Here is a 15,274-nt window from a genome sequence, read left to right as displayed (position 1 = left end):
TATTAAGAAGATTTAAAATGGCAGCCAAAACTACATCTTAGTGCTATTTTAAATTACATATCTCTGTTTACTGGTGAAGTTGACTTTTAAAAATATGTTTATTATGCATCACTCTTCTTTAGTGAATTCTTTGTCATTTGCTCTTCCTCCTTTTTTCTCTTAAGCCATTAGTGTTTTTCTTTTGATATATGAGATATTTTATGTATGAAACATATATTTGTTGCAGTTTTTTCCAAGTGGTTGTTTATATTTATGCTTTTATGACATTTTTACATACAAAAGTATTTTTATGCACTCAAACATTGATATTTTTTCTTTGCGATTCTTCTTGCGCTTAAAAAACAGTCCCTATCCTGAGATCAGTAAAGTATTTCTTAGGGTCCTTTAATTCTTTTTTAATTTTACTTTTTGAATTTAGCTCTTTAAGCTATGTGGAATTAATTTTGGTGCGATGGGGCTTTAATTTAAGCCTTTTACAAATCGTTCATTTTCTTACCTCCATTTGTTAATAAAATAATGCAGCCTTTTCCCCATAGGTCTGTGATACTTTCTCATCTGTTAAATTTACACACACACGCGCACACACACACACACACTCACTCTTGTTTCAGAGGTTGCATTAATCTGTTAGAAAGATTCTGCTTTTAACGTTGGGGGGGGGGTGGTGTGATAGTGCCGGTACTTTTGTCCCAGGTGTTACAAAATTACAATAATTCTTGGTAGTGTCTTGATGGAACGGGGGAGAGCAGAAGTGCGGAGGTATTTAGGACCCAGGGGAAAGCTAGGCTCGGTATAGAAGGACAGAGTCTCGGGCGCACACGCCTCCTACCAAAATCACAGCCCAGTGGAGCCGGGGCTCTCATTCACAGCTTTCTAGAGAAATCTGAGCCCGAACCTGCCAGAATAGGAGATCTCACCCACTCAGCTCACCAGCGAGGACACCTGCAGAAACACATTCCCAAAGCAAGGCTGGGCGGCGGTGTGAAGGTATTTGTTGCCTTTTTTCTCCCTTCTGTATTTGCAGCGCCTCCCTGCCTTTCCCCCGCTCTTGCGATGCCATGGCTGCGGCGTTTCAGCACTTCGGTGCGTGGACAGCTCCCATCTGCAATCCCTCCGCGCTCCATGCCTCCCGCACCCTGCTCTCCACCGCCTCCGTGGTCCATTCTCCTCCCGGCGCCCGCTCAGCCTGCGCTCCCTTACACCATCAGCACCCCCATCTCCACCATCACCGTCATGATCTCCACCATCACCAGCGCCGTAACTATAGTCAACACAACTGTGTCTTGTCACTTAAACAAAGCCCGAGGTCTGCAGGGTAGAGGAAAAGAGCCCAAGTTTTCAGGCATAGGAAAGAAAGTTCAGGTGGACGACACCCCTGAAAACAAAGAGAGACTGCTTGAGAGAAAGGGAAAGTGAAGAGGAGAAAGAGACCCCCGGCAGGGGGACAGATGGGACACTTGCCAGACACCAGCAGTTAGCCAGCTGCCTTTCAGCAGATTAGGGACTGTTTAGTTGAGGAAATTAGCACGGCCTGGGGGATAGTGTTATTCCGGTAAAATAGACATGTAAGCTCAACCCGTGTTTCTGGTTTTCCAGTGGAGAATCACCAGGAAGCGGGGTGGCGGTGACTGATGACTCATTTTCACCCACACGCCCGTTTTCCTTCCTAAGCATTTCTTGCAGAAACTCTGGAATTAAGTTTTTTACTGAAATGTTTTGTCAAATGGAGACCCCAAAGGTTAACTCTGTGACCAGAGTGGAAATTAAAGTGATGATGATAATAACCTAACAAATGTGGCTCTCATTGGAAAGTGCTGTTTGTTCAAATGTCTCTTCCTGTCTACTTATTTCATTTCAATTTTCCAATCTTAAACCTCTCTTTGAAGCAAGCAAGATATATCCCTTGCCCAAATGGCCAAAGTAGTAATGATTTTCAGAACAGATGGCCTGGCTTTGTTCATCCCTAGTCAAGGACTGACTCGGATTTGGAAGGTGAGATTTTTGTGTGCTTTCTCAGTAATCAGGCGATAATACCATTTTCCTGTAATAGTAAAGGGTAATAGAGTGCAAAAATTGAAAAGGCATTTTATGTAACTGTCTTCTACCAGGCTCTGCTTTTAGAGTGCTATCATTTTCTATCTCAGCTGAAGGGAAGTTGGAACGTCTTTCCAATAGCTTGAAGATCCAAACCCAAGTCATAGCACCTCTTTAATTTAGCGAGGATCATCTGTCTTACAAGAGCTAACAAATATGAGAAAATAAGTCCCTGAGCCTATCATAAATAAAAATCTTTTGGTGGGTATCCATTTAATCAATTATTACTGAACAGCAAAGTATTGGGGTTCTCTCCACAAATTGTTTTTCATAAAATTAACATCTTAATTAAAAATGAGATGGATCATGTTTTCATATGGGAATAATGTCAGGTCACATGTAACAACCAAATTTAAACCAGAGCACAAAAATGTTCATTTAAAAATCACCCTAGTACATTATTCTGCCTCTTTAAAAAGGAAAAGAGGCAATGAAGCAAGTTTCATCAAAACCAGCTTGTTCATCATTAGAGCATGATCAAAAATAAAGAATGGTCACAAACAAGCATCTTCTGGAAGAAGGCTTGAGGAAGAATCAGCAACCAATACTCCTTTTGAATGAGGAATAGTAGTATTGTGACAAAAGTTACTTATCGCTACTAATTACATAAACGTTGGCATAATTTTATCTGCCTCTACAATTCGCTCACTTTTGAATTCAAACCAAGAAAACTAGTGAAAATATTTGATGAGATGGATTTTAGAGAAGAAGAAAATTTGGTCATCCATATACTGTCTTTAGATTGGTAATATCCATAGTAAACAAGACCTCTCAAGTCCTCAAGCAACAAGATTCTTAAAACTCCCTTATCTGTCTGCAAAGAATGGTTCAGCCCAGACAATTTTTAAAAGTGTACATATCGCCAATTCTAGCTGCTTCAAACCAGAAACTCAGGCCAGGAATTCAGTGCCTCTAATGCTGCTGTCTTCCTGTGCTTAATACAATTTCCTGAGGCTGGGGAAATTTCAAAACAATGCTGCTTCGGTGAGATTTACAAGCATCTGTCTCAGAAGTGATGCCTTTCTCTGACTGAAATATGCTGAGCTTATGAATTTTTATAGCCTGTGGCTATCCTGGCTTCCTCTTTTATTTATTTATTTTTCTATTAAGGGCTATTTTACTTTTTTCATATTTTCAGGAATGGAGTTTTCTCATTTTTGTAAGGGATTTAAAAGTGAGCAGAAAATGTATTTCCAGCAGAGTCACATCCTACATTTGTGTAGACATGCTCACAGAGGGGCACATCCTTTTAGAATCATGGAAGTACAAAGCTGGGAGGTCCTTCATTTGCCAAAAGGGGGAATCTAGAACTCTTCAGAACTGGTGGTGTTTGCTTACTTCTGTAGGCTTTACAAAGGGGCACCTTATTAACTCTGAGAAGTCTATTCACAACTTTACACACCCCCTCAGAGCAGAGCCATCCTTAGTAAACGGATCCAGGCTAACTTGGATCTTCTTTGCTGTCCCGTTACATGGTGACTCAGAGAAGGTAGCACAGTAGAATGGGTATACAAAATGTGAAGTTTGGCCACATGCATTTAGCCCCCAAATACCCCTCAACATTGCCAAGAGAAATCTTTTCCCCCATTACATCCTTCTCCCAAATTTTGATTGTTTTGGTTATTGTTCATTTTCTCCAGATTTCACTGGAATAAAGTTGTTTCAAGAGAAGATCCACAGTGTAAATTACTGCAACCCCTCATGTCAGCCCCAAGTGTTATATCTTTCTAAAGAAAACTGAGTTTAATTTCCGATCTAAGTTTTTCTTAGCTTAAGCGAAGTTGGTTTGGTTCTTTGCTTTGATTCTTCATGGATGTAGAAATCAACTGGTCAATCCCCTCCCCCAAAAAGCCTTTCACTTATTCAGTAAATAAGTTCATTCTTCTTCACTAACCCGCTACCTCCCATATCCTTTATCATGTCTTCTCTGGTCTGGTAACCCTGTGTTCTCCGTATTTACAGACCTGTTAGTAGGCAATAGCGGGTATTAGAGAAAGTTTTCTGTGTGGAAGTCTAATTTTCTACGAGCTTTTCTTCTTCCTTACTTCTGAACCCGCAGGAATTTCCCCTTATGTGTTTGAGATAATCCACTCTTGTCTCCTGGATCCTTTTAGAAAGCCATATTTCCCATTTGTAGGTATTGTGCAGACCTATTTCTCCATCTCTTGTCCTTAAAATAACACCACATCAATTCAGCTTCTATTATTGCTCAAATGTCTTGCGTGAAGTTCCAGACCTTTATGTGTGTCAAGTACATAGTGTATTCAGTGTTCTTCATTTTGTAGGAAGTAGGAGGGAATCTGTGGGCCTGGGAATGGCAGTTGAGGGCTCAAATGACAGGCAATTGGGGGCTCAAAGTCCAACATGTGGTAAAAAAAACAAACAAAACGTGTGAGATTTTTCTATTTCCTTTTTCTCTTTCTCCCTCCCTTTCTCCTTCCCTGTCTCTCACCTTCTCTTGCTTTCTCCCTCTTTCCTTTCTTCATTGTTTTTGTCTGATATATAGAGCATGCAAGAATGTGTGAGAACAATTAATCAGGCGTTCTGATAAGCTATTTTGAGTGTTGGTGCTCCAAAAGGAACGAACACATTGGGGGTGCTTTTATGCTCCTCTTGGACATTGTAGCACTATTGTCCACAGAGAGTGTGAGCTTTGATTTCAGGGGCAATTAACCTAACTTCTCAATCTCTGATTCACTACAAATCCTCTGCACTACTGCTTCTTACACATTAATGTGCATACAAAGTGCCTGGGGATTCTGCCATTCGTTCAGCAGGTCTGGGTGAGCCCTGACATTCTGTATTCCTAACAAGCTGCTAGGTACTGCTGATCCTGTTGATCCATGGGCCACACTTCGAGAAGCAAAGACAAAGAGTTTTCTTCTTTTTTAACATTCCCACCTTTACATCCGATTCTTAAATAATGGCACTCATACTGAAAAAAAACCTCAAAACCACTCCAAGTTCTAAGGCAATAAGAGCTCAGAAGTCATAGCTCTAGCTGAGGAGAAAATTAGACAAATAGCCCCTTCCTCCCAACTCACCCATACTCACACTGCTGCATTTCACTTTCATCAGGCAGTCCTCTTAACTCTGATTACTGCCGCTGCCGTCATCTGCCCGATCACACCCAGCAGAAAGGTCCCAGTCACAGAGACATGCTGGGAAAAACAGTGATGGAAAAGGGGGCGAATGGATTTAATGGCCATCTTTGGGGTGAGCTCTGCCTTTCTGACATTCCTCACGATCCTCTTCCTCAAAAAGAGTATATTCTTAGAGAAATATCCTCTTCCAAGTGTTTTTTTCCTTCCCCTCCCATTGATACTTCTAAGAAGCACAACTAATCTGTTTTTTAAATTGGGGCATTGACTGCCAGTGAATTCTTACGGAGATAGTTTAATGGCATAGAAAAACATTCCAGTCTAATTTGCTTTGCCTCAATAAATTTTTTCCCCTAGACATTGTCTTTATTTAGAACACAGAGAGATGTAAGCTAAATACTACTTCAATCAAAAACATTTCTACCTAACACAATGAGGGGGCAGAAAAATCCCAGGCCTTCCTTACAAGTTGTCTTTCCCTTCAACTTGCATTATTTGCCCCAAAGCAAACTAGAAGAAGAAAAGCTTTATAGATTGTTCTAGAACTCAGGACACAATCTTCTGTTAAGTAGGTCCACTTCATCTGAGTCCCAGCCTATTCTAATTCTGGTCTGGCAACTACTGTGGGTCGAAGTTCTCAGTGTCTCTACTCTGACAGAACTCATTCCAATTTACTTTTAATCTTTCTTAAGAGCAAGAGCAAATGGGAACAGCTGACTGTGTGCTTGGTTGCTATTTTAGAGGGAGCCAAGGGTGTACACATGGTGAAAATTTATGTGGCAAGGGTAAGCCCTGGGTGAGGACTGAGCCAAAGGTGATAGAAAGTTGACTATGTGCCAGGGGCTAAATTCTGGTCATGCTACACTTTCAGATGATTAAAGGTCTTCTTTGATTTCCTTTTATCTTTCCAGACTATAATCCCTGCCCCTGGTATGCATAGTTCATATCTGCAAGTTGGCTAACATTGGATAGTAAGTTGATGTGTTGGGGGCCACTTTGTTACCCTCGGGGCTTGTGTACCTTTGTCAGCCCTAATGCTCACTCTCAAATGCATCGTTTAGAGAGAAGACTCCTTTCTGGTCAGCACCAAAGAATGTTGTAATCAACCAACCTCTGAGATTTCAGTGTAGGCTCCACTGGCAGTAAGGGAGCATATCGTCTTTCAGGAAAGATTCCAAATAGAGTCGTACTCAAAAAAAAAAAGATTTTTGCTCACTGTGACTTTTAATTTTGGTCTAGATGTATCAGCAGCATCTATTTTTATTTCATTCAGTATAAAAATTCCTTTTGGCATTTCTAGGGGAAACCACATATTCAGTTAAAAAATTTGAAGTGAGATTTTAGAAAGGTGAAGAGCGATAAGGGTTAACCTTACTGAATAAGGATTTAAAATCTGGAAACATAACTTGCACACCTACTGATGGCTGAGATAGTTGATTAGACTTTCATGTGGAAAGTTTTATCACTGAGATTCATTTTTCATCTTTTCTCATAAAAGAAGCCCACAAAACAAATATGGGCATAGTTTCTCATTATGTATTTGGGTTAATTTAAATTTGTGTGTACTTAAAATTGTTCTTTGTATTACCAAGAACACTCAGAAACAATAAATATTTGAGGTATTATTAATTAATTATTGATGTTCTTTATATCTCATTTAGGCTTTATAGATTTTGTCTTTCTGGTCATGACAATAATATACTCTTTTCTCCCCCAATTTGGCCAATTTTACAGCATCCCTTAAATGATCTTCCCTAGGACGGGTGGGCTGTTGGTGTGTGCCTGCTGTGTGAGTGAGTGAGTGAGAGGGCAGTGGTACCCAGGGTGGAATATGGAAAGCACCTACTCTGAGAGGCAGGGCAGGGTCATGGACAGAACACGGGCTTTGGGTAAGGTAGGCTTGGGTGCAGATCTTTGTTCTCCCAGCTATACTTAGTCTATCTAAATCTCAGATTTCTCCTTTCATCCAACAAGTAATAACCTAGCTTTAACTGTTGGTGTGGAGATTAGATCATAGAACATCAAAGCCGTAGGCACATAGTAAGTAGTTAACGCATATTTGCTTGTTTTTTCCTTCAACTTCAATACTAGCTCATTATCTGACTGTAAGCCAAGTTCTTAGCTATTCTAGTCCTCAATATTCTTTTATTTACCTGGAGACAACAAAATTATGATGTCAACAAAAATATTATAGTAAATGTAAAATGGAGGTTTTCATTTCCCAAGCATTATTACCTACATTATTTCACATGATCCTCAGCATCTCCAGGGAATTATCTTTCCTCTACCTATTGCAGGACCATTGTTAACAATGAATAAAAGATAATCAATGTAAAATGCTTTGAAATAATACATACACATGTACATATTTGTAGACAAGACATTGCTATTATTATTCTGTTTCCCACTATATTTAATGTGTTTCTGAAGATAATGAAGTAAATGACAACAATAGATTATAAAATAACCAAAATAGATTTCATTTGAATTATAAATACTTTATGAAATGATTTTTCCACCTAGACTCCTTGGTTCATAAATACTAGGGTGTGTGCAAATATACTTTCTTAAGACTGATTCTGTATGAAGAAGTATACAAATAGATTTTTTTAATGGGAACTTGACATAGAGTATGAATCTGGAATCTATTGATGCTGTGATTTCAAATATCATGATATGGACACTCTTCTTTCCTCTCTCTCATACAAAAATACCACTACCAAAATTTCTAGTTCATTAGGAAAAGCGTGGATTAGAACTGGAAGTTAGTTCCTACGTTGGCCTCACCAGAGAGTGTGGTTAGTTACTCTCCACGTATTTGGAACAATCTCTGAATAAAGAATCATTGGGTGGGGGCCGGCCCTGTGGCCGAGTGGTTAAGTTCGTGCACCCCACTTTGGGGGCCCAGGGTTTCTCCAGTTCAGATCCTGGGCGCGGACATGGCACCACTCATCAGGCCACGTTGAGGCAGCGTCCCACATGTCACAACTAGAAGGACCCACAACTAAAGTATACAACTATGGACTGGGGGGATTTGGGGATCAAAAGCAGAAAAAAAAAAAGAAAGAAAAATAAGATTGGCAACAATTGTTAGCTCAGTTGCCAATCTTTAGGAAAAAAAAAAATCATTGGGGACTCAACCAGCAATGGAAAAGACGGTTTCTGAGGCTCACGTGAACCTGCCTAAAACGCCCTTTTGGGTTATTAAGCACATCTCAATGCCCAGGTCATCCTTGGCACTCACTAAGCATGGAGAAGTATCAATCCTTCAAACAGAATGGCAGGGTCTTTGATCGGGTGTTTTGGCCAAAGGAAAATACATAAAGGAAGAGCAAAAAATTGTGATAGCTGGAAAAGGCACAGACAACTGGATTTTAAAAAGCTTCAGTCGTCTTCTAAGGACTAAATGAGGACAAGACGGTAACTGGACATCTGTAAGGGGTGGTTTTAGGCTACCTGAGAATATCTGTCAATCCCTTTAGGCATACTTGGGTTTGTAGAATGGTAAATCTGGAAGAGATTTGAGAGGGAAAAAAGTGAGGTTCTGAGACAAAAGGTGACTTGCTGGAGGTCAGATAGGTCTTAAGTAGTAGTAGAACCTCTCTGCTACACAGAAGGGGCAGAACAGCATAGTAGTAAAGAGCGTGGGACTGGAAAAAGATTACTCTGGCTTGAATTCAGTTTCTGCTTCTTAGTAGCTGTGTAACCTTGGGAAAGTCATTTAACCTCTCTATGCCTCAGTTTCCTCATCTGAAAAATAGAGACAATAATAGACTTATTTCATACAGTTGTTCTATGGATTAAACAATATAATATATAAAAAGAGAATATGTAAGTGCCTGGGATGTAATAAACACAGTTATAATAAATAACAAATTAAATTAAATTAAATTAAAGCTATTATTATTATGAATACCATCAGGATACAAAACTACTCCTACTTCTTCATGTGATATCAAGTCCGATGTATCCTTTTATATTTGTTTGACCAATTCAGAAAAGTTGAACGAGAACCAAATCCTTCATGTGAACAAAAGATTATAGTCAATTGACAATGCTACATCCTGGAGAATGTTCTTGAATAGCATAGCATTTTAGTGCCTTAAATATTATGAGTTTAAGTTGTTATTTAAGTAGTAGTGTATTCAGACATCTGAAATGAAGGATTTGCCTTTATTGGAAAATATCTATTTCATCTTAAGTATGAAACTCAGTGACCCTGGCTTGGGTATTCTCCCCAGAACCTTCCGCTGTATGCTGAGCACAAAATAAAGATAGAGATTGAAGCAAATTTATTTCAGATATTATAGATTGGAGACATAGCTATATGTGGAAGTGGGCCATGAAAAATGCAACCCACGACTCTCCCCTTGAACCTGTAGTAATTTATCTAGGAAACATCGTTGAGTTTCCTGAAATATAAGGTAAGTAACTCACTCCCAGCTGCTTTAAATCTTCTATAGAGGACAAGCCCTTGCTATGCCTTGTGCTCTAAGCATCCTGTGCGTGGTTTGGAACTGTGAACATTGCCCAGCGTGCTCAAAGGAGTCCATGATCTGAAGTACAATGCACCTAGGCTAAGTTCTCCTAGGAAGAAAAATGCTTGGTAGATGAGAGAGGAAATTAAAAGTCAGCTGCATGCCCTCATTTAAAGAACACTGTTCTAGAGGTACCCAAATAGTAGGAGAAACCACTTACTCACTGAAACATTTCAACTACTTTCTTTATTCATTTATTCTATATTATTTATTGAGCACTTAATCCATGGTAGGCACTGTCCTAGGCACTGAGGATAGATGATGAAAACAACAAAGTCACTCTGCTCATGGAGCTGATTCTCTTTGTGTCAGGCACTATATTGGGGACACACAGATGAATGAGATCCAGCTCTTGTCTGCAAGGGGTTTGGAGTAGAGAGGGAGAGAGGAAAATGACAATAAAATGTGGTGTGGCTGGGGCTGTGGAGCTACCCATGACCTCTGAAGGTCAGGCAGGGTTTTCTAGAGAAAATAATCTCCAAGATGACTCCTGAAGGACAAAAAGGAGTTAATCAGTGGTCATTGTAGGCAGAGAGAGAATCTTTTGCCAGGGCCCACAGAAGTGAGGAGAAACTGCAAGTGGCTCAGTGTGGCTGCAAGGCCGGAGGGTGAATCTGGAAAGACAGATAGGGACCAAATGATGAAGCGTCTTGGAGACCATGTTATGTAGTTTTGTAGTTTATCCTAGGGCAATTGGTAGCTACTGATCAGTGCCAATCAAGGAGTGACATGAGAAGATTTCAATTGTAATACTGAGAATAGACTAGGAAAAGACAAGGTTCGCAGCAAGGAGAATGTTGCAGGACTAAACAGATGTGGGATGATGTGGCCTAAACAAAGACAGTGAAAATGGATGGAAAAAAATTGGACAGATTTTCAGAAATATTATGGTAAGGGACTGGGTGGAATAATAGTTGACTCTCAGTTTCTAGCGTGCAAAACTGCACAGAAGATGGTGTCAGTCACTAAGAGATGGGGTTGGAGAAGAGCAAATTCAGGACAAGGGACTGTGGTTAGATCAGTTTTGAATATATTGAGAGGGTGGTGTCTATGGGACATCTAAGTGGAGGTGTTCAGTAGGCAGTTGGATATGTGGTCTGAAGATCAGATCAGGAGAGAGAAATGGAGTGAAGTTGTCCAAATGTAGGTGGCCAAATCATGGAGCAGGATCCTGAAAACACCACAGTAAAGCAGTGACCACAGGAAGAGAAGATTGAGCAGGAATAGATAGAAGGCTAGGAGAAAAATAGTGTGTCTGGAGTCACAGAAAAGAGAGTTGGAGAATAGGAGAGAGAGTTTTTAAGAAGGATAAAGCCATCAGTATCAAATACTGATAGAGGTCATCCGTATAGGTACCGAAAATTTGTCCATTGGGTGTAGCAACAGAAAGGTCATTCACTAGTAGGGTGATTATCTGTCTGGGTTTGTTTGGAACTGTTCCGGTCTGTGCTTGTTGTTCCAGCATTATTCTTATTAGCGCCTCCTAGTGTCTAAATTTGGATAATAAATTATACGGTCATCCTGGTTATTGGTTGGTGAGAGCAAAGATAGACTGTAGTGGGTGTAGGGATGAATTCAAAGAGGAAGACACTAAACAAGGCAATTTTTTGAAGGAGTGTGGTGAGGCTATTAGAGAGGGAATTTTAACATCAGATAGGCATGGACCTAGATGGATTTTGAAATTTCTTCCAATCCTGGGAATAGTTCATAGTACTATTTTCCTTTACTACTCTAAGTCCTTATAAATCAGTGAGAATCAAGACTCTGCTCTGTTTCTTGTTTTCCCACATCACAGAGCTAAATGCTATTTTCTTACAAATTATTTTACAAAGCCAACATTTTATAAATAAAATTTTTATTATTCTATTGTCCTGAAAATGAATACCCGTTACTGAAACTGTCCTTCATCTCTCCCATTTTACAAAGTCAATATAAAGCAGAAATGTGTGAGTTGATTGTCTCCCTTAAGAAATTACTGCTAGTCCTAAACTAAGTAGAAGAGACATTTTAAATTATTTTGTATGATAAAGCATTACCAATAGTAATTAGCTTGGAAGTAAATGTTTTCTCTCTTATTGCAGATACTGTTGACCTAAGAAAGCTAGGGAAAAAATATATGCCTCTACGTTTATTTACAACATGTATGTCTTCTGATATTTGGAACTTCCAGGTTAGACCAATCCAATGTCTGAGAGAGCTTAGACGTTTGTATTTAAGATGAGAAAGATGCAAATAACATGGGTGTTTCTCTGTCTACCGCTTAGGTAGAGAAATCTTAAGGGAGGTATCTGAGGGAATTAAAACATTCGATCATTATCACTAGTAAAATAATATCTCAGGACAACAGAAAAGTTACATAAAATGGAATGATTCTTAAGCCTGTATGGATGTTGGGTTAAGTAGGAAGGCGACCAAGAGTTTCAAGTCCCTTTGCTTTTTCTGCAGAAGGATGACAAAGGCAAATAATAAAACTGCTTGTAAATGTCCACACATGAGCATCCTTTCTGATTGCTGTTCAGTTTGATTATTAAAGGTCAAGTTTCCAGCCATGAGCCCGTGCCCTCCCAACCCCCACTGTTGTTTGTTCAATTATGAGTAATGAGGTACCTGTGAGGTTATGATGGGGTGACCTTTAACAGACCCTTTTTGTTGTTAAGAGTCAAATGGCTGCCTTAAAAAAAAGGTGGGGGAGGGAGTATTTCTATGAAAGGTACTTCTACTTGAGAAGAGGGGCTAATGGGAAGCAATAAATTGTACAGCAGCCGTAATTTCTCTGCCATATCTAGTCTTGTGAATAGCCCCATAAAGCACGCTGTAACAGAAGGATCTTTCTCTCTTCTTACTGTTACTTAGGGTAATTAATAAAAGAGCCATCTATTACTAATCTGACCATATACTATTATGTTAACTAATCAGTGTAACTAAAATGTTTCCAAACATGTTTCAAATACTTGCGTATTATCCATTCAAGTTGTCAGTAAGAAAATTATGCTGAATATCTCATTTTAAGAATAATTTACCCTTTGTTTTTTGGATACCTAATCTAATCACACCCACAGCATAATATACGACTTTTCTATCTAAGTTCCAGTGAACTTGCCCAGACTTTCTTGTATCATCTCTGTTTTGTTTCTCTTGTGCGCATTTGTTTTGCAGTGGGCAATGGCCTTGACTTTGCTTCTCTTTTGGATGGCTACCACCACATAGGACCTGAATGTCCTACTGCTTCCCAGAACCAGAAAGAAGACCCTCTGTTTGTCTGTTTCAGCAGCTGTTTGGTAGCAAAAATCTGTTGAATGGGCCCCGATTTCAGCAGACCATCACGTGAATGGGACCAGTTCCTCTTCTTTCCAAATACGAAAAATTAAGCACTTGGAAGGGAGATTTGGCCAAGATGACCCATTTACAGGCTGGACTCAGTCCAGAGACTATAGAGAAAGCTCGCCTGGAACTGAATGAAAACCCGGATGTTTTACATCAGGATATTCAGCAAGTCAGGGACATGATCATCACCAGACCTGACATTGGATTTTTACGTACAGATGATGCCTTCATCCTGAGATTTCTCCGAGCCAGGAAGTTTCACCAAGCAGATGCCTTTAGACTCCTGGCCCAGTACTTCCAGTACCGCCAGCTAAACCTGGACATGTTCAAAAACTTCAAGGCCGATGATCCCGGCATTAAGAGGGCTCTCATCGATGGGTTCCCTGGAGTGCTGGAAAACCGCGACCACTATGGCAGGAAGATCCTTCTGCTGTTTGCGGCCAATTGGGATCAGAGTAGGTAAATGTAGATAGTATCTTTACTTGGTTTTTCTTTCTCATGAGCATAGTCACTGCATGTTTGGGGCCATATGGCTTTATAATAGTGGGCTTTCATTTAAAAAAACATATTCCACACAACCACAAAGGAAGTTTTAAGGCCACAGGTTTACTGTCGTCAAAAGGCAATTCCAGATTCACAGCAGTGTTTTGGAACAATAAAATCATAGTGTTAGAATTGGGAGAGACTTTATTCTGTTCATCAGAGTGAGTTGTTTATTTTAAGAAAATTGAAAACTGGTCTTCTAGAAGAACCCTATATTCTGTCTTTAGTGTTCTCATCTTTAACAACAACAAAAATGGATTCAGTAGATGGCTTTAAATCAGCTGTTTTCAACACATGAAATAATTTCTTGGATCCTCTCCATGACTGTAAAATCCTGTATTTCTTCTCAGTGCCAGACCTTTCTATCCAAATGCCTGCTAGACATTTCTCCCTGAAAGTCCTATAAAGAACCACAAACTCAACATATCCCAAACTGAATGCATCATCTTCCTGCCTCACCTGCTCTTCCATCCATCCCATCTCAAAAACCAGAAATCTGGGTGTCATCCAAGGCTGCTCCTTGCCTTTGCTCCTCACATCAAATTAATTGCCAAGTCCTACCCCTTTCTTCTTGAAAACTTCTCAAATCTCCTTCACTTCCTTTTGCTCCCATTGCGAGTGCCTTAGTTTAGGTTCTCATCATTTCTCACCCACATTACTGCAAACAGCCTCCCAACTCACATTCTGCATATGGTCTAGTCTCTTCTGAGCCACTCTAGTCTACACCATAGCCAGAGTGATCCTTCCAAAATTCTGTTATGTCACTCTCCTATTTAAAATTCTTCAATGACCTGCGAGGCCTTCAAAGTAAAGGCCCTTGATGATCCAGTTCCTGCATCTGTGCTTTTCCCTCTGCCATTCTTGTTCTCTGGTCCAACTGGTTGGAAGCACAAGACTTGCCTTAAATAGCTGAGATTTTTACATGCCTTCTAGCCTTCCAGCTTATTCCATGAGACACCTAAAAGAGAGACCAACCACTTCTTATCCCAATTTCAACCACCCTGGACACAATCTGCCTACCGATTCATACCAATCTTTATTGTTCTTTAAAAAGTTAGTCTTCTTTTACCTCTCCAGCCCAACCCTTGTTAGTTAGGTGCCCTTCTTCTGTCCATATTTCCATGAAAGCATTTATAATAGGAGTGTAAGAACCACTGTTATCATAGCTAATATTTTTGAATACTACCACATACCCTGTTAAGCATTTGTATATATCATCTCATTTAACACACCAAGAACTTTGCATAACAGGTATTAATGTCCCTATTTTATATTTTATGACACGAGGCTTTGGAAAGTTAAGTAGTTCACTCAATGTCACACAACTAGGGAAATATGGAGTGGGTGTTGAGCCCTCGTAGTCTGACTTCAGAGTGAGTTGCCTTGACCCAGCTTTACTGTAACCATGTGTTTACTGTGTGCTCTTTCTTACCCCTCTTCCCAAGACTGCAAGTTCCTTGAGGGCAGGAGATTGTCTTTTTCGTATTTGTCTTTTTGGTGCATGACACAATATCCAATAAATGTTGAGTGAGAAAGAATGCATGAATCAGTCTCCGAAATTTCACCTGTGGCTTGAGCTTTCACAGAGGGATCATCATTGAAAGTTTTCTGTTACTTGGGGAGATATAGGCTTAACTTAAAAAGTGTGATAAAGAACTTCCCCAGTATAATTAA

At 39.8% G+C, this 15,274-nt stretch overlaps 1 protein-coding gene across 1 annotated transcript in view; it reads left to right on the top strand.

Moving 5' to 3' along the window:
- The first annotated feature begins 774 nt into the window (after nucleotides 1-774).
- CLVS1 (clavesin 1) overlaps nucleotides 775-15,274 on the top strand; it is a 176,855-nt gene continuing 162,355 nt past the window's right edge. The window contains exons 1-2 of the mRNA XM_001496222.7: nucleotides 775-987; nucleotides 12,890-13,516. Of these exons, the coding sequence (XP_001496272.1) occupies nucleotides 13,062-13,516 (455 nt within the window). The 5' untranslated portion in view covers nucleotides 775-987; nucleotides 12,890-13,061. The remainder of the gene's footprint in view (nucleotides 988-12,889; nucleotides 13,517-15,274) is intronic.

This window comes from Equus caballus, chromosome 9 (genome assembly GCF_041296265.1).
Source record: "Equus caballus isolate H_3958 breed thoroughbred chromosome 9, TB-T2T, whole genome shotgun sequence".
Taxonomy (NCBI): Eukaryota; Metazoa; Chordata; class Mammalia; order Perissodactyla; family Equidae; genus Equus; species Equus caballus.
The sequence above is the reverse complement of the archived record's forward strand: the minus strand, read 5'-3'. Positions and strand labels throughout refer to the sequence as shown.